The sequence below is a fragment of the Euwallacea fornicatus genome, chromosome 19 (genome assembly GCF_040115645.1).
Source record: "Euwallacea fornicatus isolate EFF26 chromosome 19, ASM4011564v1, whole genome shotgun sequence".
Classification (NCBI taxonomy): domain Eukaryota; kingdom Metazoa; phylum Arthropoda; class Insecta; order Coleoptera; family Curculionidae; genus Euwallacea; species Euwallacea fornicatus.
In genome coordinates, this window is record NC_089559.1 from 2378967 (window position 1) to 2404882 (window position 25916).

The window sequence follows — 25916 nt, forward strand, 5'->3', positions numbered from 1 at the left end:
AATTTTTACCAGACCGATGTACAAAAATAAAAAATAAACCCGAGTATATTCGATTGCCGCTTTCAGTTGTAAACAAGGTTTTTTTTCTCAAAACCGTAAACAGACCTTCCGCTCGCTTCGGCCCGTAAAATATTATGACTGCTGTAGAGACTTGTTATTGTAGAAATGTATGGAAAACATACGAAAAATAAAATATAAACATATTTGATTGAATATTATAATAAATCCTATATAATTACAATTTTTTGTAATTGACCCCCGAGCCTTTTTTAATAACGTTGCGATTACTGTAGATGATCTTCCTTTTAAGGCCAGAATTCCACGGCTCCAATTCGATGCTAAAATGTCCGTAGTTTACAAGAAAAGTGAAATTATCTAAAAAAACTTACTGTAAATTGGTCGGCTTTATCTCTCCGTTTAGTTCACTAAACTTCTGCCAGAATTTAGTATTCTTTTCATCAGTGAACAAGTTCAGGAATTTACCATTGACGTCTGTTTTTAATAGATCGGAGTCAAACTTGTCCGTTTTTAAATCATCTATTAACAAAGAAAATACAAGGCAAGTGCAAAAACTTCCTGTGTTACATTTTTCTAAAAAATCCTGCGACGCTATGGAAACCGCACCTTTTTATACCTGAAGAAGTGAGGGTGGAAAATGTCTTAGTAATTATTACAATTACTAGATTTTTGACTTTTTCTACAAAGATTAAAATTGGGGAAAAATGATAGACATCCAAAGCTTCGTTGGATTTCACAGACTGGGAGATTCACACCTCGAGATATATCACCCTTTTCCATCCTAAACTCCTCTAATTCCCTATCCTTTTTCTTAATTAAATTTAATAATGCACTCTGCTGTTTCTCTAAGAAATAGATGGTTTGCATGGCTGGTATAGTTACAATACTTTTGAACTAAAATTAGTAAAATCATATATTGGGTGATTTTTTAATGAAATATTGTATTTTCTAAAGAGAATATAAACGGAGATTTTTCTAAAAAATTACAAACATTTCTTACCTGATCTGGGTTGGCCCGCACTAATATCAACTTGTAAACAATGTGATAGTCTACCAAAGCATTTTTAAAGTTAGCACATTTCTTCTTTAAAGTAAGGGTCATGTTGGTATTATCAGTAGCCACTGTTATATCTATACTATCATGAGGTAGAATTTCTAAAATTTCCCAGAAATTACTGGAAATTTGTTCATCTGTAGCTGAAATAAGTGGGTTGACTTCCTGCAACATAAAGAGAGACTCGCACTATGCAACAGTGTCAATGTTTCGAATCCCTAACTGGTGAAATTAAAAAGTACCAAGTAATCAAATAAATAAACCTCAGGCATATCTTGGAACTGTTTAGGGGTGATTTACATGGAAAGTTTTTCCTAAACATACCATTGACCTTTTTACAAGAGTCCAATGGTATAGACAATAGTAGGCAAAATCCACTAAACAAACTCTAGTTTTTCTAGCTAGAAGATATCCACAGCAAGCTGATAGGTCACTGGCCAATTCACAATATATGTATTATAGGAAGCTTTTGACACCACAAGGTTTGTACATATTGTAATGAGTGAGAAGGGCTCATGCCAATGACTCCAAGATGTTCCACTCTGTTGGTAAACTTATTTATCTTAGTTTGCAGTAAGGCAACAGCTTCCAATTGTAATAAAATAATCATAAATTCAGGAAAATTGAAGTTGACTCATTTAAGAATAGTTATAAGAGATGAATTTTTACCTTAAAAATATCTACTAAATTTGCAATGGAAAATTCACGTTCCCAAATGAATGTAAGATCAGTTATAGAGACACTGCAAGCAGAGGCGTTTTCTCTCTTCTGCACTTGAAGCATATATACATTTTCTGAGTCGTTAAACAATTTCCACATTATTTTATTAATTAAAAATAATTTATTATCAATAAGAAATTAAGTTTTTTTATTGTTTTGTTTATATTATTAATTGACGTGGAATGAGGTTATGTATTAGAATTACCTGCTCGATTATGCAACTCGCTTAACATAATCGCAACGTGGGCTGTCTGTGTTATATTAAAAATGTGTAAATTATAAAGAAATTTTAATTTCTTAATAACTAAAATAAAATGTTTCAAAACTAAGATTAAAAAAATTTATTAGAAACTACCTTAATTCTAGTAATATTTAATAAATCTAGCCAAGGTCTGAGGGCTTGACATCACTAGTATTCGCCCCTTTCTGAGTAGTTTTCTGAAGCAGGTTTTCAGTAAACCATTGGGGCCTTGGTTTGGGCATTTCTACAATCCTTTTTCCCTTCCAAAATTCTTCCGACTTACTCTCCTTCTCTCCCTCATACATCACCACTACTTCTTCCTCAATAGGCTCCAGCTTTAACTCATTTTGTATAGCTTCTTTCATGGTAGTAGTTTCATCAATGACCCTTTTATAACAAGTGGCTGAAATATGAATAATGAACATCTCAGAAACATCGATAAACAAAACTTACGACACAAAACTCCTGCTTCATGATCATCTCCACAAACATTGCAAATCTTGAGATTCTTCTTTGGAAGCAGAATTTTCAAGACATATTCAGGGCATCCAAATTTTCGCCTCAAGCGAGCCTCTATGGATCGCCGGTGTTTGGGCACCGCAAATAGAAACCCGTCTCGGAGAATCTCCTCAAGCACACTTTTTTCATTAATAATTTGCTGTTTTTGGGGCTCAAAATCCACACATAACCTAAAATCGTCTGCTAGAAAATAAGGTTAGATTAGTGTCAAGTGTGCCCGTACTGAAGTTATGTAATTCGTGGACTTTACCTGGAGGATATCTGTTAGTAAGGGCCCCAAAGAACGTCCTTTCTAGGGTTTTGAGAGCATTGTTAACTCGGTAAACTAAGGTACTTAAAGCCATTTTTATGTTACCTTCATGTATCTGTCAGATCAAATTTAAATCAACGTTCATTTCAAATTTTAAGGTTGGGATATGTTATGGAAATTTTACTATGTTTCTTCGTTATTTTGAGATTTTATTAATTAGCTTTAGTTTTCGAAACAATAAAAATTACTCTGTTCATCCTTAAAAAAATATATTTAGATATTATGAAAAAACACCAAAGTCTGGACAATTTGGTGAACGAAAATTGTCAGCTTTTTATTTGTTTCCTACTGTATAAAAATTATATTAATTGCGTCCATCGGGGATCACGCAGGATTTTTATATGGAAATCTGAAAATATTTTTTACTATCTTAAAACAGATAGTCGCAGATAACGTGTATTAAGTATTCAAAGGCAAAGAAATAAGGGAAAATGCAAGTAAATGTCACTTAAAACACATCTTTAGAAGATATTTATTGAGATAAATAAAATGCTAAAACTCATTTTATTTTATTTTTATTTAAAATTGACAAGGTTTTAAAAAAGCATTGCGATTTGTTCGAAAAGGATTACACTGATCGGTAGATTGGAACAGGCGGCCCTATTGCGTGGCCTGCCGGGTCACTTGATTTAACGACTCTTGATTTTCTTTATGGGGCAATCTTAATAAGACGGTGATCGAGACAAGTGGTGTCTAATACACCAGAAAACATGATCGAACGTCTTCTACAGTTACCAGTAGAAGAATTCTTATTGAGTGTCATTAATCATTTATAAAGCTCTTTTATACATGTGTTGAAGTTAGTAGTAACGATTATGATAATTTGTTAAAATAATACGTTAACATTTTGTGTTTTGAATCTTTACAGTTTTAAATGGGCACAAACTAAATAGAATTATTTCATGATATTACCCTGTCTCAAATTCAGTTCTCAGTGTGCTCAATGTTTTAATCAGCTAAATCAACTTAGAATGCCAATTAACTCTGCATAAAATGTTTTCTATTCTTGCAACGCCATAAGAAATGGCCATTTTGAATAATATCATAGCTTTCTGATTCTTCTCATACCCGAAATTTTCTGTTTTAGATTCGTTAGTACAAAAAGAAATCAATCTAGAGCTGTGCATTCATGTGATCAAAGTTGTTCCTGAAGATAAACCAAAGACAAAGCAAATAATTAGATGTTAGAAATCAATATAAGAGATAATAATATATTGTAATCCTATAAGAAATATTTAAAGGATCATCGAAAGACCTCTGGGGAAGTTGAAAAGTAGAATAAAAGCGAAGTTACACAAGAGACGAGAAACCGAATTCTTCAACCATCCGCGCCGAGCATACAAACAAACGTTCGCTTTTATCAATTTTTACTTTCGATACCACCTGCCATCGAGTTCGGAACCATAGACCAAGAAGCCGCTGGGGGGCCCCCGATCATACCCTGGTACCCATCGCCCGAAAACTGAGAGTGAGGGACATAGAAGGGGGCTTCGCACCACGGTGCTTTCTAAAAGAACATTGGGCAGTTCAGTGCGCTGTCACGATGGGTTCCAAAACCATTTTCAATGTTCGGTTTCACGGAAAAATCGGAAGCCTATTTTTCGGATCGCCCGGTATACTAAGAAGGAGAGTGTGCGCCGTCGACGGGGTGACTTCTCGGTGGTTCGCTCAGTGTGGATATTTTCGATCGGATGTTGGCGATGAAGCTTCTCAAAGGGTAAGTTTCTCGATACAGGGTGTACATAAAAGATTTTCAGCGTAGTAGTGCTAAATATTGTTTAACATCATTTCAACTTGATGCATTAATAAACAAAATAAATATTTCTTAACGTTTTAGATAATACTGTAAATGCGCCCCAGCCTTACTTTTACATAACCCTCCCAATATTGCCTAATAGAGTTATGTAAAAAAAATCCAAAATTATACAAGTATTTAAATTGGGTTTTTATTGATAATTCGTGTTTTCGAATAATTGTCGGTATTTTTGGGTCACCGGTGTATGGCTGTTTAAAATTCAGAGGCATTTTGCAACAGTGACCCCCAGGGGCACTAATATTCTTAATTAGTGATTTAAAGGTGTTGTTAAGTGCTGTTGAGCCTTGGGTGCTAGTTGGTTTCAAAATTTGTATAATATTTCTTTAAAATATTTCTCTTCCGAGAATGATCAAAGTCTGCGAAATTCGACTATAGATACCTTTCATTTCCCAAATCTCCAGGAACTTGAGCAAGTTTTCATTGTAGGTGCATTAATAATTCAGGGGCGACATCACCATCAACAAAATCGAACGGTGCTAAACCCGGCAAATTGTCCGGCCACTTTCTCATTCTATCTTCGTAAGAATGAAACTTTCTTCTCTTCGGCCCGATAACGTATGCCGGATCCATCTTCAGACTTGCGACATACAGGGTGGTCTATAAATACTAATGTGACTTGCGTCAGCAGCGATTTTGGTAAAACTCGGCATACATGGACGATACTGTTGGTACTGCAGTGCGTGATGCTATTCGAAAGCGAATCTGCTTTAGAGTTTGGCATGCGTTTTACTGGTTCGTGATAGTTAATTGGTACCGATTGCAAATTGGGCCGTTATGAGCCATGATGGTTGTTGATTGTTAGATTAAAAGCGATTGCATTCAAAGATAGAAATTTGGATTTTCCTCTTCGCGAGCCATATTAGATTAAGGCAATTAAGATGTTAATTAATATAGAGTTCATATTTGCTTAGAATAAATAAATAGCGAATAAACGTTTTTTTTTAACTTATATGCACCTTACATCTTTAGTAGGTAAAATTTACTGGCGAGATGGTCTGATTCATTACAGCTCTTGAGATGTGTTCTAATTGTGCTTTGAGTAAAGATGATGACTCCATTCAAATGATCTGATCATTGGCCCTTTTAGTCCATCAAGTTTTTCTGTGACTTGTTTATCATGAGTCATGACGCTTGGCTCTCATAGCTGATAACGATAACGTAGTCACATCATCAGAGTATAATTTTTCTTATGGACTTTTTTATAGTGACTTTTCCAATTTCGATATTTTTCTTCTAAAAAGTGAAATTAAATAGGCTTTCATGGAGGAACCACCGGGCAGTCGAAGATATTTTAACAGTAAGTTCCCCAAATTCGATATTTTCTTCATAGCAATTTTTATAGTTAAAGATTATTTGAAATGAAATTTTATGTAACGATGTCGACAACATCCGTTGTGTACTACACATTAAATAGGGTGACTTATTTTTCTATCTACTTTCACTTGAATTGCGAGATGTTGAAGTCTTTCGACGATCATCTAGCACAGCATTAATTGGGATTTCCCTGCATTTTTTTCGTTATTATACCTTCGAGACTGTGCAACCTGATGCAAGAAATTCCGATATCTTCGCACCTATTTCTTAGCACCCTATATAAACTAACGTCTCCAGAATTTGGCATTGACATCAGAGGTGGAATGCGGGGGCAGAAAATTGGCACATTCCACCTATGCGACCTTCTCAAATACTGTAGGCTTTGCCAACCAATTGATTATTCAAGAAAATAGATATCATGGTTCGCGATCGTATCAAATCTAAACCATTTCAGCAATTCTATCAAACGTTGTTTTTGCTGGGTGTGTACCCGTTTAAAGACTGATTTCTTGCTTTTACGCCCACAAAAGTGGTGTTTTTTTTACACAACACGCTCTGTTTTGCATAATTGCTCTTTGAATAAATCTTTAAGCCCGACATAAATAAGCCTTTATGTAAATCGGCATCGCATTGTTGTTTCTTCTTCAATTGATTAAGGTCTCAATCTCAGCAGTGAAATAATGGTTTTGAAATGGGCTTGTAATTTTTCACTATGTCGGTCCAGATTAAAAAGCGGTAATTATTGGGGAATAATCTGATTTTTTAATCATAACTAGTTCAGTCATCTTAATTCCCTCAGTAAAATGGTGAATGGAGTGCTTGTGTGATCTGCTCAATATTGCGCAGCGTTAACGCATTAAGACAAGAAGTTAATGAAAAGCATAATCGTGTATTCTCTTAGCACTATAGGCGATTCCCTCACAATACTCTAGGCTTAGACGTTTTTCAGGTCCATTAAACGAAGACATAAAGAGCTATCTCTTGTTCATGAAACCTAAAATTAAGTCGTTTAACTTGTGAGTTTTTTCGCTTTTATAATCTTAAAAAGAGAAAGCGAACGCACCCAATAATCGTAGGCACCGAATTTTTCATTGAAGTCATTTTTTCGATATGGCATTATTGGTTTAAAAGCTCTTTCAATTAAGATCGTTAAGAAAATGAGGTTTTAGGAGGTATTCTGCCTAAAAAGGTGTGTGAGGTATCTAATAATACCACGCACCACGAACTATGAATAGAGGTGTAATTATTGCTTGTACTGGCCGTCCCTGATTCGACTTCCAAAGTGGGGATCTCGGGAACCGCAAGAGATCGAGATGCGGTTAAACGGAGACAAAGCTTCGTTTTTCAGTGGTGATTAACGCTGTACAAATTCACGTGGCTTACTTTCAAAATTACTAAAAAATGTCTTATTTTTGTTGATTTTATCCTCTTAAACTTTGCCACGCTATATTATGAAAATGAGACGTTAGTGAGCATTTTGTTATTTAGATGGTTTCCATCATTTATTGACAGAAGTCTGTTCCCAAAGTTTGTGCCATAATCACATTTATACCATCTAGTTTTTGCATGGTTTTAGTATCGAATTACTCAGACGTATAATGAGAACAATTCATAAATTACTAATGCCTGTCATTACTGTACGAACACGAGAATTTTATTGGGAATAAACCATAATCGAATGGACTCTTTAACGGCGGATCGTCTGATTTTTCTATCACGTACTTTCAAATTTTGCTTTCGTTTTAATGTGTGTCATTATTGACAAACATTTTTACAGTTTACGTCTGTTCGGTGTTAGCTGCGGTCGGCAGATTATAGCGCTACTAAATTGCTCGCTACTTTTTTTGATCATCACTTTACCAAACGGTATTTTAAGAGGAAATTATCGAATTACATGAGCACTGATCCATGTCCAAAATGTCTTTTTTCCGCTATTAACTTTAAAAGATTGTCAGTTATTGGCGCCTTTATCCCCACTGCAGGTGTATTTATGGTTGCCACGGAAATGAATGTCAGATGAAACGTCACTGTGAATGCGATGATGCAAGACGCTTTGTCTTTTGATATTACGCACTTCATGTGTATTTATTTTGGGTGATTTTGTTGTGATTTTATTAAACCTTCTGAAATTTAGTAGCGGAAAGAATTGTACTTCCCTGTCCAGGATCCCTCACTTTCAGAATCTAAACTACACCTTCGGGTTATGGTGATGTACAGTAGAACTCGACTGTAATGAACTCCCGGTTATAACGAACGAGCAAAAAAGTTCCGTTATATCCCCGTATACAGGGTGTTCCAAATAAATTGACTTTTATGAGGATCATGGAAGCGGTAAGAAATACAAGGTGGCTCAAATAAAAAAAAAAGATGCGCATTTTTGCGTCTGTTCAAAAAATATTCTATAATTACAATTATGTACTATGAGTAAAAAACTGAAAACTGTGATTTTCGAAAATCCTAAATTATGAGTAAACCGGTTGAGTAAACTTACGAAATTTAGCAGTTCTGTGTTATCGACAATTGTCAATGAAATGACGTTTTCTAGGCCTTTTAGATTTCAAAAAATTATATTCGATTTGGTTATTTATTTTGGCCGTCATATTTGATTATGGTGGCATCGAATAGACAATATAAAAACTTTTTAACAATGTGTCTCAAAGGTGTCCTTGGACTTACTAAAATAGAAAAAATAAACGAAAACATCACTTCACCTTAATGGGCTTCGAAACAAGTGCTATATTTTATACTATTTAAAGAGCACTAATGTGCCACATGTTCTGTTTAATGAGACAATACAAAATAATATATTTTTTTAATATTAACGCAATTATAATTCCACAAATTTTACCAAAATTAACAAAGAAACACAATTAAGGAATAAGTATCTTTACCTACTATGAATGGGAATTACTAATCCCAATAACTATAAGAAATGTTCAAATATGTCACCGTTATGGTTAACACAAACTTTACAGCGCTTAACAACGAACATAAAAGCACTTTTTACCATATGTCGAAGTGTTTCTTGAATAGTTTGCACAAGTGCGGCCTCCAAATCTGTTATAGTATTGTAAGATCTATAGTAAACCTTATATTTTATATATCCCCAAATAAAAAAATTGAGAAGTGTCAAGTCTGGGGAGCATGCTGGCGAACTGACAGATCCTCGATATTTCTTAATTTGAAAACTGCTCCATAATTTTATTAATTAAACATTTTTTCAGATGAAAGTGTAAAACTTATAAAAATAACTTTGAAAGAATAAAAATTGAACGTAGATACAACAATAGTAAAGACTTGTTTGTTGCCTGTTACGAAAGCATCCATAGTAACATTCAAGTCTAATGGTGTTTTTTGATTATAAAACATAGCACTTGTTTCTAAGTCTACAATGGTGAAGTGAGGTTTTTGTTTATTTTTTCTTCTTTGGTAGATTCAAGGACACCTTTGTGATACATGGTCAAAAAACTTTTTCTATTCTCTATTCGACGCTACCAAAATCCAATATGGCAGCCATAAGAAATAACGAAGCTGAATATAATTTCTCGAAAGCTAGAAGGCCTGAAAACATTCTGAAAACGTCATACCATTGGTAGATGTCGATAATACAGAACTGCGAAATTTCGCAGAGTTTACTTAAACGATGGGCTCATGATCTGCGATTTTCGAAAATCACAGTTTTCAGTTATTTTGTTCATATTTTGATAACCTTTGTATATTTTTTTTAATATTAGAACATTTTCTGAATAAGCACAAAAATGTACATTTCTTATCTAATTTGAGCTACCTTGTAACATACCGCTTCCACAATCCCAATGGAATACACTTTATTTGAGACACCCTGTATAGTCTCATCGATTATAAACACTCAATTATAACATATAACACTTATTGTTTTCTGTGAGTTCGGTTATAAGGAACCATCGAAAAATGCTGCTGTGAGGGAGTTGCTTGAGTTTTAAGGGCAAAAAACAACACATTTCTAATTTTAAAGAAATTATCTTAAATAAATATGCAATGATTGATAAACACGTAGAGGTTGAATTTATTAATGGTACTGGCATTGTTCAAATCAATGTCGAAGATTAATATGAAAACGGTTTGAGTGACGCGGAAGAAGTTAACAAGAATGATGTAGTTGAGATTCCCATAGCTGCTTCAAAGATCGTTGCATATTATGTAGAGATGACTTATCTAGAAAATAAAAACTTTTTAAATGCGATAGATCTTTTGCGAAACAAAATAACTAAAAAGATATCGAAGAACTATAAAATGTAGAGAGTCAAATTGCTGACTTCTTTTCTACCTAAACTTTGGTTTTATTTAAGATTTTTATTGTTTTTTTTTTCGTTTAATGTATAGGGTTGCTCATTAGTGCGCTAGAGGGTGATATCTCATTAAATTGGTAGTACCAAATTATATTTTTTCAAATGGAATACCACAATTTTTGTGCCATTTTCGGATTTATCGTCAAAGTTTAAGGTCAGTTTAGGTTAAAGGTACTTATATTAAAAATTTACCTCTTCCACGTTATTCGAAAAAATTCGAAAATTTTTGTATCTGCGAGGTCTCACAGGAATCGATGCTCTACCCGAACCACTGTGGATGTCGAAATCGGCCTTATGGGGCTCCAAAAGGACCTAATAAGCTACGTTTTGAAGTGTTTTAATTAAAAAACAATAACCATTTTCATAACAATCGAAATGAGCGTCCAGAGTTGCATGCCTTCAAACTCCAATAATTTTCTTATTTTAAATGGAATGTCTTAATTTTTCTAGACGGTATCGTGTTTAGAATCCTAAAATCTACAACTTTTATTAACATTACCTTATCCCTAAACACGGCCGTTTCTAAGATCTCGATAATTACTCCTTTTTAGTTTCTAAACGTTTCAAAATCTACACCGGTGACGTCACAATAGGCAAATGTTACACGATCCCTGGTATGCGATGTTACCAGAAGTAAATAGGTCTTTTCTGGCAAGACTACAACTGTATTCTGATCGTAATGGAGGACAATTTGAGAATATGTTGTGAATACTTTATTTGCATAGAAATAAAATTATTTCCCTTATCTTTAATGCTGAACGTCACCGGGCATTGCGTAACACTTGCCTATGGAGATGTTATCGATGCGACTTTTAGAAGCCAAAAAGGGGCAATTATTGGGAACTTAGAAACGGCTGTATTTAGGGCTAGGGTAATGCTAACAAAAATTGTTGATTTTTGGATTTTGAACTCGATGTCGTCGAGAAAATTGGGATATTCCATTTGTAATAAGCAAGTTATTGGGGTTTGAAGGTATGCAATTTCAGAGGCTTATTTCGGTCTTTGTGAAAACGATTTTTGTTTTTTTTTATTTAAAACACGTCTAAACGTAGCTTATTAGGTTCTCTTAGAGCTTCGCAAGGCCGATTTCGGCATCCGCAGCGGTTCGGGTAGAGCATCAATTTCCGTGACCTTTTGCAGATATAAAAATTTTCGATTTTTCCTGAATGTCTTGGAAACGGTAAATTTTTAACATAAATTCCTTTAACCTAAACTGATCTTAAAATTTGACGGTAAATGCGAAAATGTCACAAAAATTGGGGAGGTTTCATTAAAAAATAATAATAATTAACTTGGCATTAACACACTTTTATGCAAGACCTTGTACATTTGAAAATAATTTTAAAATACGTACCTCTTAATAATTAAAAACTTTTATATGAAACATTTTCTTCTAAAACTCTGTTTGCTGAGATCTCGTAATTTGACACACTAATGAAAAACCCTGTATACCTATTTACCACAATGAATAATTGTATAATTTGATATTAACTATAACAAAAATTTTGAATGAATAAGCTTTCTTTCTCTGTCACCTATAAAGAACCTACGCATATAATGAAAGAGAGACCCAGTCGTTTGAAGATTCGTCATAGCCGAGTTCTACCGTACTTCACAATGTTGGTATCACGTAAAAATAGTATATTATTAATTAAAAATAGTATATTATTAATTAAAAACAGTATATTATTAATTAAAAACAGTATATTATTAATTAAAAACAGTATATTATTAATTAAAAACAGTATAATCTACTATTTTTAATGAAACCGTTCACACACGCCTTTTTATGTCACAATGAGGCTGTTCACACAAGTTATTTTTCTATAACACAATAGCAACTGAAAATTCCACTTGTCCTGGTCAAGTGGTTTCGGTATCACATAGCGAATTTCCTTTACACAATGTGTGATACCTAAACTTTGCGGATTCGTCAGTGGTCATTCTTGCGGCCACTGTCTGGTTCGAATGACCAGTGAACCTTGGACCCGGCAGGTGCCACCAGCTTTGGATCTAGGAAAATAACGTGTGTTAAAAGCCTTATTACATAATATTTTGTTAACTTTTGAAAACATTGTATAACACAATTTTCATTTGCCTCTCATTTATCTCGCAGAAACCATAACGATTTCCCATAAACGAGGAATATAAAATTGCCAAAGAGATGTATAGGTATGTGTATGTTCTTGCACAAGCTGTTAGGTAACGCTTGCCATACTGGAATCCGCCAGATCTTTCATTCTGGTGTGCTACTTTGGGCCTGGTCTCAAAGACCACATATTTTTAAACAAAAACACAGACATAAAATGTAGAATAACCGCTCCGAGAGTTGGATCAGTAGTAGTAGTAGATGGTAGTTTAAGTTTTTATTCTCTTTTTTTAATGAACAGAAGAATAATTATTGTTATTAACAAAGGTCCCTCTTTTGGGGTTCTTTGTAAAAGGTAGTGGGAAAGCACGTTACATTCGAATCTTTGAAACTTCTATCTTCAAGATACAAACTATTATTAGTTATTAACATTAGAAATATTAAATATCTTGCGGAATAACTGAAGAAGTGCTCATTATAAGATGATCCCTCTGATGTTAATGTAAATGTCAATGACTCTTGCTTGTGGAAATAAAAGAAGAAAAAGCCTAGATAATTATATTTAAATGCATTTTCAAAAAGAAATTTATGATTGATGGACATCTGTGTCACCCATATACAAAAAATTAACCCTCTGATTGATCTTATTGAAGAATCTTTGGAAGATATGTGCTGAAATATAATGATGGAAACATAACATAACAGAATAATACGAATTTTAAACATTTTAATTTCCCCTATACACACAACATTTCAATCGGGCTCTCGCCGAGGTGATTTTTAAAAACGTAATTCCACGTTATATTTTAAAGTGCTTTTTCCCACACCCATGTGGGTGCGGCAAGTGCACACTGCGTTTTACCGCACTCGAATAAGAAGTGGTCCATTGCAAAAGAACCAAAGAAAATAATCCCGAGAATCGTTATTAATTCAGGTGTGTGACATATAGCGCACGAGTCGCAGGCGAGGTGCCAATCACGAGAGTGTGTAAAAGACTTTCTAGCAAATGGTGTACAACATTTTCCCACCACAAAAAAATGTTATAAAATAAATTGTATTGTTTAGGATCAAACTCCACGTCATTTTATCGAGATTTCGACCATTAATTTAACGCAGCCGTTTGTCAGAAAAACGCGTGATTACTTTCATAATTGCCGACTAAGCGATAATTTTGACATTAATAGCCGATTAGCCGGTGATTTTGACGTTTCTTTGAATATTTGCATTTCAAATTAATGTACTACTACTACTATGTGTTAATATGGGTTCTAGAAACCCGTAAGATGTATTAGTAAGTGCACAATTTGTGTAATTGAATAAAAGTTGAATGTTACATGTATGTTATGGCATTCCAATGTACTCGTGCAGTTTCCACGACGGGGCTTGGAGCATCGTCGTGATAATATCCCACTCGTGAGTATGATATCGCATTAGTAATGTAAGTATCACCGCATCCAAGTTAATGGCCACGGCTTGACGGCCATATAGATTATTGACCCTGACATATGTCACCTTATTTGACACGATTGAAATAGCGTTGCTGATTGTCATTAAAGTCATTGAAAATACACTCGAGTCAACAACGACAAGATTGTCACTCTGTCAGTAACCCGAATTAACCCAAAAAATTGTCTTAAAGTTTTGTTTTGCGCGTTATAAAAGTTTTAGGCAAAGTGACACTTTCAGGTCTCAAATGCTCATTACTAATTATTTTACTGCGCGCTCGTAAAAAAAAATCTGTTCCTGCTGAGATTCTTGTCCTTCCATTCCTACCTTAAATGCCTTCGTTGCACCAGCCGTTTCATTTCCAGCCTTGAACCGTGTAGAAAAAGCAAGGTTCCTATTTCGTAAGCTGCCCATTAAAAACATAACTGTGTGCTTCTAGTTATTACAAAATTGCGTTAAAATCGTAGTCTTTTAAGGTGACATAAATACCTAGGGACCGAGTGAAAACTGTTTTGACAGCGCCTGCGACCTTGCAGGAATTCTTCGCGATGGTACGACCTTGTCGTATTTAATAATGTCATCAAGTCACTTCCTCGTTGTGCGACTAATTGGCTTGTTGCCCATTTCAGCTTTCTATTAATCACTACATATGAATGTTAGTTAGTAATAGTGAGGGCATTTTTTTCTCGCGAAGATACATTGAATCTTCATCAACCTACTGTAGAAGAATATCTATTTCTTTCCACCCCAACAGTGCCTTCAACGTTAGCATCACCAGGGCGAACAGTTCTTGATCGGTTCTTTACCGCAATCTGTGCTGCGACGTCTAGTGTACAAAATCGATGCGAGTAGTGGTAATTTCGCGGTCACTAGCCGAAGAAAGTAACATGTGACCCAGTTGGTACCAAGGCCACTCTCACTCTGCAAGTTGCACTATCACAATCCACAATAGGCCGCTGCACAACAGGTGCGGAACGGGTTCCTTCTATTCTCGCGCAAACATCTTCGTTACCTACGTGTAAACCGCTGCTCTACACGTTTCTTGTCGATTATTCAAATAGTTTTCTTCCATTTGTAAAGGTTGTAAATGTTGCTTGGGTACCGGCAGGTCTTCGTAGTTTTGATGATCAACAAGTTACATCCGAACGCAGAGAAAACTGATAATTGGCGTTGACGTGTAATAATTGTAATGTAAAAAAAAGTGACAACTTGACAACATCATTAACGCGCAGGCGCATTTGGATAGTTTCCGGGCTCAGACACTTATACACATATTCAGTCAAATCAGCTCTATTTAACGCATCATCTGCGGGCGATACAAATAATTGATATTTCAAATGCAGCCTCTATGTCTTAAATGTGGGTAGTGAATGCCTTAAATGCGGTACTCAGATTAGAACCTGAAGGGTGTGTATGCTCACACGATTACAAAATATTTTAAGAAGTGGTGAGATGTCATGAAGATGCCGTGAACTGCCACTGCCTTCTCAAGTAGTATCTTCTCAACCATGTAGAGTCCGTGCGTTTTCTGATTTTTGAGATCTCTGTGGAGACTAACATTTGACATTGACGTTTAAAGGTCACGATATAAATAAAAGAGATGATCTGACACTCTTAGCTAGTAATCGCATTTAGATGGTTCTCGAGCTCATCGATTATCAAAAACATTCAGTAAAGAACACGATTGGATTCTTTTTAGAGTTGATAGACACCCACCGAGAAACCTATTGTAGTGAGTTTATGAATGGCAAATAATACCAGTCATGAAACCACTGCTTAACATGTGAATGAATTCATGTCAACAACACGTTTACGTATCCATTGAGCAATATCATTGTTTGTTTTAGTATTAGTATTACCTTGCTCGCCTCTTCAGTAGCCCAGTAATAAAAACTCCCTAAGCAATAATTTTTCATACGCGAATTTACTAATAAAACGTTGGTAAAAGGGCAAATACCAGAGTAATGGTTTACGGTGGCAGAGATTGATGGTAAACTGACTCGGAAATGGACATCTTTAAACGATGAGCGGAGTGTCTATTGCCTCTCATCGGCTCATTTTTCCAACTTAAATATACAGAGTGTTTCAAGTTTTAAGGCACAAAAGGTGTTGAAGTTTAATTAAAAAATTGAAAATCATGTGTTTCTTTAATATGCCCGGAGATATTTCGATTAAATTTTGTGGCCGTCAATCGCAGGAGAAAGGCCACATTTTGTAAGAAAATGTAAATTTTTAGTAATAGATTTTAGCCTCCAGTTGCGCGTGTATCAATCGTTCACCCATGTTTTTTTGAAAAAAAAAATGATGAAATGTCCTTCAATGCCCGTCGTGTGAAGTTTAAGTATTTGCTTGATGAAGCTTCCTTGGAAGCTCCGTTTTGAGGCTTTAGAGTAGTTTAAAATTTTCGCGCAGGGTCCATAAGCACAAAACCTGCAAAATCTCTCATTCAAAAATATGGGATCCCAGCCACACCTGGAGACCAGAGTATCTATAGCTGCCTAATTACCATTGAAATTGATATTTGAATCGTAAATTTACACTGTTATTTGCAATTACAAAAAAAGATTCGTTTCTCGGTTGAACCTTGCCAAACTAGATCCTGTCCCTGTACGCCTTCGTATAGGTCAATCCGTTATTAAATACTGCAGATAAATAGCCATTAAATCGCCACTACCGGCAGCAGTTATTGTTTTGATTGTTGTTTTGGAACGATGTGTCTGGCATTTTGAGCATCCAAATTGTCGAAATCTCCTTGAGGTACCAATTGCCAAATTACCTTGTTTACCTCTTTCTGTCCCTCTTACAGATTTTCAATGTAAAGGAAAGTCGATTTTAACGAATGTAAATGATTCGTTAATCCATAGTTGATTGGAACAAAGCTCGGCTCCGTTTTAACTGTGTGTAATTTTTTTTAGTACCATTGATAGGGAAAGATCATTGGCACCTTGAAGCTAAAGATGGCATTAATTGGCATAATTGCGTTGCAAAACCGCCTCATCAGTAATAATATTACGTTATAATTATTATGTAATGGATACAAAGAACGCTGCAATACATAGACATATATAATTAAAAGGTCAATAACTCAACAAGTTTAATAAACCTGCATTTATTTGAATGTTACTAACTACGGGTACTTGTAGTTTACGGCAATTAAGCAAAAACTTGACTTTGATTATACCGAGTGTTGCAAATAATATTGCAATTTTTGCGTAATATCTACCATAGCTACATCGAGAACAGGAATTTGCAGGGATTATAGTTGTTTTTATAATCTTGTATTGATTGCTACGCCCCCTTGTGGGTCATTAAGCCATGCGCAACACTTCTATTGAGCCGCCCCGTGTATAACGTATTTTTATGTAATTGTTTTGTACCAGGGTTAAACCAGTCTCTTACGGTTTTGTTCGATTTCTAAAATTCTATTCTTGCTATTATACGTTCTTTAAATATTTACGTACATACTTAATATTCAATTACGCACTTAGACCGGGACCCATAAAGGTTGTCTTTAATTTGTCATGTGGTATTCGTTGGTACATTGCTCAATTCGTTTAAATGAAAAATGACGACCAAACTAGAGCAACAAGTAAATGTAGACTGTCGAGATTGTGCAAATGCACTTGTCTCTAATTTTCGCAAGCCCGATTAAATACCTGCTATATCTAGTGATATTTATTATTAGATTTTGTTCGTTTTGTGTGTAGTTATTAAGGTGTTGTGTCAATTCCGCGTTAGTTTTTTATGCAAAAGTCTTGTCTTGTATTGCCTTAGGTTTCCAGTGTAGATTCAATGAAATTCCAATTCCTTGCAATGAAAACCAGTTAATGCCGTTCTCAAAAACATGCAAAGTATTTCCTGTTTCCCAATTTGCTCCTTCATGTTTTTTTTTTATCTTTAATTTGGAGCTGCAGGAGGCCGCAGGTCTAGACACTTTATTGCGAAAGTATCTGAGGATTCAATTATATATTTAAATATAAACAATTTTTTTTGTAGGATCTTGCAGGTGTGGCCTGTTCTTTTTCCTACCATAAAATACTGTTCCACTGCGCCCCTGTTTCTTTGCTTGTTGAGTCACTAATGTCGTTGTAGATTTTACCACTTGCTTGCATTAAAAACTATCGGTGTGGAGAACCTACATGGGAAATTACATTAATTCAGAAAATTCTTTTATTGCTAGTTCTTGTAAGTGTGCTTTCTCACATTCTAATGTCCCGTTTCACCACGCCACTGTTTCTTCACCGTTATTTTCACCGTTTCACATCATACATAAAATTATTGATGTGCTGATACACCTAGCGCCCTCGAGGAGTTTTCCATAAAAAAAATTTTTCTTCAACAATACAGCAATTAATTTCAACACTCGGCGATCATAAAGGCATCTATCAGTCCAAGAATCATTGGCGTACAGAGTCTAATTGAACTGCTAAAAGCAGGTCCTGTAGACCACTGTTTCCTTACCAACAAGGTTGCAAACTTCATTGTTTGGACGCAGTACTGGAGGCACTGTCTTTTCAAAAGTCGTTGCCGTAAAAGGCCTCCTTGGGAGGATAGCAATTAAAAACAACTGGAATGGAGGCCTTTTTAGAGAGCTTTCGCCTACTCAAATGTATTTGCACTTCGCCCCTGCTTCCTTATTAATCAAGCTAAAATTTTTAGCATATATAGGCAGTAGCTAAGGCAATCATCATTAAAAAAAATGTTGCTGCAAATGATCTATTTCCCAATTTTTGTAATTAAAAAATAATCTTTATTGTGAGGTTTTAATATGCGTTTTATCATCACGCGTGCGGCTTGGCTGCCTTCACTATTTCTTTACCAGTCAATCTGTTTGAAGTTCAAATATGCTTTTTGTAGAGTATGTCCAAAAACATAAATTAGACCTCGCTAATATTGACCCCATTGTATTCGAATGAGCGATTTTTTTCTAAAATCAGAAAAAATGGATTTTATCAGGAAAACGGTTTTCCTCGAATTAAATTTAATATTGTAACGAATGGGTGAGATAACCCAGACACACGAAACATGAACTATTCGACTGAATATGACAAATTATGAATAGAAAGTCTTCAACTGCTGCCATAAATAGCTCTTTCAGTGCGTTTCTGATATCCCCGACGAAATTGGCACCAAAATTGCACTTTTTACGACCGAGACATTGAAAAAGCGAAAACAACAATTTACTCGCGAAATAATAATAATAATAATAGACCGTGTGTCGTTGCGCCGACATTGTTTACAATTCGTTGATCTCCACATTCTTTCTTTTTCACTTTTAAGTATTAGAGACCGCCAGTACCATGAATTTTCCGTACCATGAAGGCTAAAGTCAAGGCTACACACGGTTAGAGACTATAATGAGTAGCTTTTGCATCTATCACCTTCACCCATAAAATCTAACGAATTATCATTTTAACCAGGCGATTATGAGATACCCGCTAATGCATGATAAACTCTATTTGCCTGATTTCCACATTTATTAAGTGCCTAACTTTGTTTTATGCCCCATCATCATCGGCAATGTCCACAAAATTAGAATACGAGTTTCGTAATCGAGATACGATTACTCTCTATTTAATTGCGAAATAATGTAACTCGGAACCCGATGGGTACCTGCGAAGACGGCAAGTGATGCTGGGATATTCACTTTCACATTCCTCGCCAAATCTGGGTCGAGAGAATCCTGTTAACGCCCTGTAGATTGTGTGAATCGTCACCTGTAAGAGTAGTTTTTGACGTCAATAATTTCAAAATTTCGCACCATATTTAAGTGGTTGTCCGAGGACCTACCCAAATGCTTCGTAAAGGCCTTGGCGATTTCGCAGTTGATTGGTCGGCCTAGTGGTCGTCCTTTAAGGAAACGAAAAAAGTTGCTCGGATCTCTCACTCGTCCTGCGGGTTAAAGAAATGGCTTTGTTGTCAGTATTTATTTATATACATACGTAATCGACATCAAATGAAGATAGAAATCGCAATTTGCCGCGAATTTAACATAATTTTTCCACGCAGTTGGAAAGAACCACTTTTACCAGGCTGCCCATTATGATTACTATTAGAAACCAGTGCACCATCGACAATCAGACCTGAAATAATAATTGTCTTATTGTGAAATTTGCCTTGTTTCGATCACGTTGGCCAGTTTAATTATTAATAAAATGTTCATGTTTCTTAATACGTTCTAATTATTGTTAATAATCAATTGAACTTCGTTATGTTCAGCCTTTGAATGCGAATGTTTACCCAATAGTTTTTGCAGAACAATCAACAGCACATTACCCAACCACCGGGCCCTTCACATAGCCCGCCCATTGTCCACTCCTGCGTCCGAACTCAGCAAAAGCTGACAATGTCGAGAAATTACGCCACCATGAACACCCAGCAGCCGGGCACCATGCCGGAGTACCAAGTGGATCCCTACAGACTGCTCGAAGACGACCTTAAGGATGTGTATAATTATATAAGAAATGTGAGTCTAATGAGCCTCAAGTTTAGTTCTAAACCGCATTAACCCACACATAATCACTACTTAAACGGTATTACCCCAATGGCTGGTGTTATTAGACAATAAGTCCGCAGTTACCGTATGAAGACAATAACATTATTATTTATAATAGTAATTATCTCATTGTTACTGGAATTACGAGTGGTTCCTTCAACGCTCTGGACTCATCATCATCATCCGTCGTTCCGCCGTTTGTATTCGGCACGAGGCCGTACCAATTGGACTCCAGACTCGCATAAGTACTTCTTCTAATAACGATGGAGTAATCATCCTCGTTAATGTTAAAACTATATAAAAAAAACTCTGAATTGGCTTTTAAACTGCCATTGTTGAAGATCTTACGAGGACCTACTTACCAGTTCGGTCGTGACTAGTCCAATTATGTCAAGTTAAGAGCGGCATATCCTTTCTATTTTTCTTCTATGTCGCTATGATTTGATTTGTCTATTTCAGGAACTGCGACATAACACCTACCAGGAGGACCTCTACGAAATAGCCACATACTATTTCGATGGAAACGGTAAAGCTCTGAGACCCATGGTAGCTATTTTAATGGCCAGAGCCATCAATTACCACATGTACAAAGAAAACAGGTAAGAGGCTGCCGAGAATTCGATAATGGAGCAAATTGATGTATTGGGTGGGTAGGGGTCACTTGTACTTGCTTTTTTCCGGCCACGAATGGATCTTCTAGATTCTTCTATATGCGAGTTACATTCTTTTTATAAACGAATCCGAGGACAGGTCAACGAGGTTTTCGTAATCACTTTCTACCCTTTTACGTTGTTTTTAAATTAACATGGAGATAGAGCTAGTTTTTTGGGTGATTAGAGGGTATCTTCACGTGCCTTTTATGGTCAGGAATGAACTTTGTATTTGCGCATATTTTCATCTAGTAGAGGAATCTGAGGGCGAGCCAACGAGGTCTCTATGATCAATTGCTATCCTCTGACGTTGCTTCTAAAGTAACATTTAGATCGAGCTAGTTTTTTGGGTGATTAGAGGGTATCCCTACGCGCCTTCTATGGTCAGGAATGAACCTTCTACATTCTTCTATATGCGTGTTATTTTTTTTAAATAAACGATTTCCACGGTGGGCCAATGAGGTCTCTATAATCACTTTATACCTTGTCGCCCTGAGTTATTTTTTTTGCCACTTCCAAGACTCCGAAGCCTTAAGCAAGGTCTCGAATTGTCGCCTCTCAAACGATTGACGTCAGAATAACAAGTTTTCATCTTAAGTCACGGGAAGTCAATCGATACTGGTACCACTTCCGCGAAGGTCAACGAGACCCTACACCACTAAATTTTGTCAGTAGCAATAACCAACATTGGTCATATTGAGTAAGATCGACGGCTTCCATCAGCATATATGTACCATGTGGATGTTAATTTGTGGTCAGTGACAAGTCATTTCGCAAGATACAGTCGCTTTTTTTACTTTCGAATGGCCTAAATTTTCAGTTTCGCTAGCAATAATATACTATACGCAATGCCCTGCTGCACAGATGTTCAGCGCAAAATAGTCATTACCAACTCTGGGATTCCCTTCGACGATCGATATTTCATAATATATAGAATAAGATAATAAGTTTAGATTGTAGTAAACGTACAGACAATTAATCGAAAATCGTTAATCGTTATCGAAATCTGTTAAGTTTTTAACAAATTTTATTCAATTAATGAAAAAATATCGGTTTACCATGAAATGCACATATTCTCCCTTGCGTAATAATGAAAAGTGAGGTTGGAAGTGGCTCAGTTTCTGTTATTTTTAATTAAAATGAATGGAAGTTCAGCAACTGTCAGACTTTCTACGGCAAGTGTCAGATTGTTGAGGATTTGACTGAACGAATGACATTGGAATTTAACACGTGACTAATAAAAGATGATATCTGGTCAGTTTCTAACCGAAATCTCAAAGATATTCAGTCAAATCTAACCGAAAAACAATGAAACACTACAAAATTGTTGTCAACTTTCGGAACCAAGTTTCAACTCTATTTACTCTGCATTTGCGCTTGGTTGTTGGACGCGAACAGCAAATGCGGTCTACTCATCAAATTGTAAAATAAAAAAAAATTACTCATTAATAGTGGTTATTAATGGATGATTTTGCACATGTCAAGCGAACGACAAAGCCGGCGGAATAAATTGTACAGTTAGAGGCCAAATCGAAGCGTTAAAATTCCCACGATGTAACATCACCATCATCGGTTATTCCAACATTCCAATGAAGATGATTCTACCGCGCATACATCATACCTTAGTTCCATTTTTCGCATACTAAAAGGAAATCAATATTCATCTTGGACCATAAGAGGTGAAAAAATGTTTATATTGGATTCTTAATGAATTTGTCAAATGGTTGCTAAGAAATAACGAATATTTGACAATAACGAGGTGAATTAGAGTATTTTGATGGAACGAGGAGAATAAATTATTCTAATTTACAGAAAAAGTGCCAATTTTACAAATATTTCGTTTCCCTATCAATGCTGCATAAGTCGGAGGCTTTCTGTGGTGCATATTTCCTTGCACTTTGACGAAGAGACTCCGTTCAAGCTGGTACCTGCATTCGTAAGCTGACAGCAATATCTTCGATTTCCCTTAGTGACTTATCTTCCGCCTTCCTGACTTTCTCAACCATGTCTGACGTCGTGTATCCCTTCATCTACTTGATCTATTGTATTTACGATTAAATCTAATTTACCTCCGACTTCGGTTTGCAGGTTTATCATCATGCTATTCGGTTTTATCTTGAGATCGTCGATATTTGTTTGAACGTGTCTAATATAAAATAAAAATATTTCGCGTAACTGACACGAGCGGCGAATGGAGAGGAATGCTCTATTTTTCTGAGTATTCTATATTTTTCTCTATATTCTCTATGTTTCCGAGATACCCTCTACAATTCTAATACATTTTCTATATTTCCGAGGTCTTCGCTATACAGTTGTGAACAAAAGTACGGGATATTTGAGGTTCATCGTAGTTTTAAATCAAAATAGTTGATTATTAAGAAATAAACATATTATACAAAAACCAATGTATACAGTGTGTCCGCGGATGGAGTTCACAAGAGGAAAAAAATTTCTATTGTTCATTTTATGACAAAAAGTCACTTTTTACAAAAAGTTCTGTTTGTTGCAAAAACGAGTTTGCATTGTAAACATATTAGATAAGATGTACAGGGTGATAATAAATAAGGAAAACATAAAAATGCTTCAAGATAGAAGTACCATTGTTTATTATTTTTAACAAAAAATGTATGAAATTATGTTGAACTGACAAAAAAATCTAAATACCAATTTTGGAATGAAAATTCGAAAGTATTAAATTAAGTTACATAGTTACATAGTTAAAAAATTATTCAACATAACTGCCTCCCATCTCGACACGCTTTTCTGCTAACTTAATCAATTAACCGTACACTTTACCAATAATTCGCGGCATATTTAGTTCATCCATTGTTGCCTGTATGCGCTCTTTTAATATCTCTCTATCATACGGCAAATTATTCGTATAAACCTTTCGTTTTAAGGCACCCCGTAGAAAAAAGTCTAACAAAGAAAGGTCAGGCGACCCAGCTGGATAATGGATCGGGCCAAACCTCCCTATCCACCTTGCCAAAATTATTATGTAACCATTGTCTGACCAAGTCCGTTCCATGAGCAGGACATCCGTCTTGTTGCAAAAACATGCTATTAGGCACTTCTAGTTTTAAAGTATTAAGAAATAGTAAAAAACAAATGTTTCTAAAATGTTAAAATACAGGTCCTGGTTTAAATTTCTTTTGATAAAATATGGACCGATGATCCAATCCAAAAAAAATTCCACGCTTTACATTAACTTTTTTGGTAAAGTTGACTTTGTTTATTTATTGCATAATTAGGATTCTGGAAAGCCGAATGACGACTATTTTGGGAAGATACGTGCCAGTTTGTGCAAAGTGTAGACTGATCGGTAGATTAAAAAAAAAACTATTAAATCTCTGGATTTCAAGATAATTTTGGCCTAATCATAAACAGAACTTTAAATGTCTGTCCTCAGTTTCAGGTTCAAGTGTATGCTGCAGCTTTAGCTTAAAAGCTTTAATCTCGTTTCCCTTAAAAATTGTGTGTAATTCACTTTTACTTAAATCCACTGTTTCTGCATGCTTTTTTAAAGATAATTTGGGGTTATCTAAAAATGACCGTACTGGTAATAATGTAGATACGTAATTTTCGTCGTGTGTTTACTTAGATTTCTTCACAGTTGTGGTCGATCCAATTTCAATCAATTTTTCCATTAATTTTCGCAAAGCTCTTTTTGATACAGGCGTATTAGGAAATTTTTAATGGAAAAGATCTATAGCGTATTGCAAATATACATTTCCATTACCGTAACATTGTATTAAATAAATACGTTCCTCTTTGTTCAACATTTTTAAAAATGCTTCCACAAAATCAATACTGGTTGATATTTAATAAGATGTTGGTACGGATGATGACGTAAATTTTACGTCATCCATCGACTATCTTGATTTTTTTTTTAAATATAAATAATGATATTTCTATCTTGAAGCATTATTATGTTTTCCTAATTAATTAACATCCTGTACATCTAATTTACAATATTTATATTGCAAACTAATTTTCTCAACAAGCAGAAGTTTTTATAAAGAATGACGTTTTATCGTAAAATTGATAATCAATATTTTTGTCCTCTTGTATACTCCATCCGCGGATACACTGTATGTTTAACAATTTGCATTATAAACAAAAAGTTCATTTCTACAAATGTAGAAAAGAAAAAATATAAAGAATAAATCATGCTCGATAAAAGAATGGAATACTTCGTAAAATCCATTAGAATCAATACAAAACTTTAAATAAACTAATATTTTGTGGCATATCCTTTCGTGTCGATAACAACCTGATATCGACGTTGCATAGAATCGATTAAATTTTCACAAATGGAAATAGGAATCTTCACCTATTATTCCTGCAGGACTTTCCACAACTCGTCCCGATTGCACATATTCCTGTCTCGAATTTTTCGTCTTCAGTTTTCCCAGAGATGCTCAATCGGATTGAGATCCGGCGATTGAGACGGCCACTCTAATATGGGGTGTTCTTATCGTTCAGCCAATTTTTGATTAATCGGGATGAATGCTTAGAGTCGTTATCCTGCTGAAAACACCAAAATAAAGGCATATCTTCATCAGGAAATGGCAGCATATGGTTCTCGAGATGGTTTTGTATTGAAAGGGATCCGTAACTCCCTCAATTTTGACTAATGCCGGATCGAGAAAAACATCTCTTTGCCATTACGTTGCCATCACCATGTTTCACTGTTGGTTTTTGATGGTTGGGATCAAACCTAGTTCCTACAAGTCGACGAACTTATCTTTTCCCATCAGAATTAAAAATATTAACTTAAGTTTCATCACTAAAAAGAAGAGTAGTCCAGTTTGAAGGTGACCAAAACAAATGTTCTTGAGCAAATTTAGTTCTGGCTCTTTTGTTGTTCTTAGAAATTAAGAGCTTCTTCACTGCATCCTTCCTACTGATCCCA

General features: G+C 35.3%; 3 protein-coding genes and 1 long non-coding RNA gene across 6 annotated transcripts in view; 1 reads left to right on the forward strand and 3 right to left on the reverse strand.

Annotated features, from left to right (window-relative positions):
* Positions 1 to 193: 193 nt before the first annotated feature.
* Positions 194 to 2002, reverse strand: LOC136345380 (uncharacterized). The gene is made up of 5 exons (XM_066293631.1): positions 1742 to 2002; positions 1019 to 1237; positions 774 to 912; positions 390 to 537; positions 194 to 338 (listed from the first exon to the last, which is right to left on the reverse strand). The coding sequence occupies exons 1-5, from the start codon at positions 1889 to 1891 to the stop codon at positions 236 to 238; spliced, it is 759 nt and encodes a 252-aa protein (XP_066149728.1). The 5' UTR covers positions 1892 to 2002; the 3' UTR covers positions 194 to 235.
* qless (decaprenyl diphosphate synthase subunit 1 qless) overlaps positions 475 to 25916 on the forward strand; it is a 48929-nt gene continuing 23487 nt past the window's right edge. The window contains exons 1-4 of one of the 2 annotated variants that reach the window (XM_066293627.1): positions 475 to 559; positions 3950 to 4579; positions 20112 to 20321; positions 20811 to 20950. In XM_066293627.1, coding sequence (XP_066149724.1) covers positions 4406 to 4579; positions 20112 to 20321; positions 20811 to 20950 — 524 coding nt within the window. In that variant the 5' untranslated portion in view covers positions 475 to 559; positions 3950 to 4405. Of the gene's footprint in view, positions 560 to 2751; positions 2883 to 3949; positions 4580 to 20111; positions 20322 to 20810; positions 20951 to 25916 lie in introns of those variants that run through there. The other variant, XM_066293626.1, reaches the window with a different exon arrangement.
* mRpL32 (mitochondrial ribosomal protein L32) lies at positions 2119 to 3086 on the reverse strand. Of its 2 annotated transcripts, none has more exons than XM_066293634.1 (3): positions 2803 to 3086; positions 2487 to 2735; positions 2119 to 2436 (listed from the first exon to the last, which is right to left on the reverse strand). In XM_066293634.1, exons 1-3 carry the CDS (start codon positions 2894 to 2896, stop codon positions 2174 to 2176), a joined length of 606 nt encoding a protein of 201 aa, XP_066149731.1. In that variant the 5' UTR covers positions 2897 to 3086; the 3' UTR covers positions 2119 to 2173. The 2 variants fall into 2 exon arrangements, with proteins under 2 accessions (XP_066149731.1, XP_066149732.1); XM_066293635.1 differs by having other exon boundaries at positions 2487 to 2732; positions 2803 to 3085.
* On the reverse strand, positions 16994 to 20846 carry LOC136345385 (uncharacterized). Its single transcript, XR_010733131.1, has 5 exons — positions 20714 to 20846; positions 20096 to 20644; positions 19798 to 19938; positions 19646 to 19747; positions 16994 to 19572 (listed from the first exon to the last, which is right to left on the reverse strand). It is a non-coding gene; the product is annotated as an uncharacterized lncRNA (long non-coding RNA).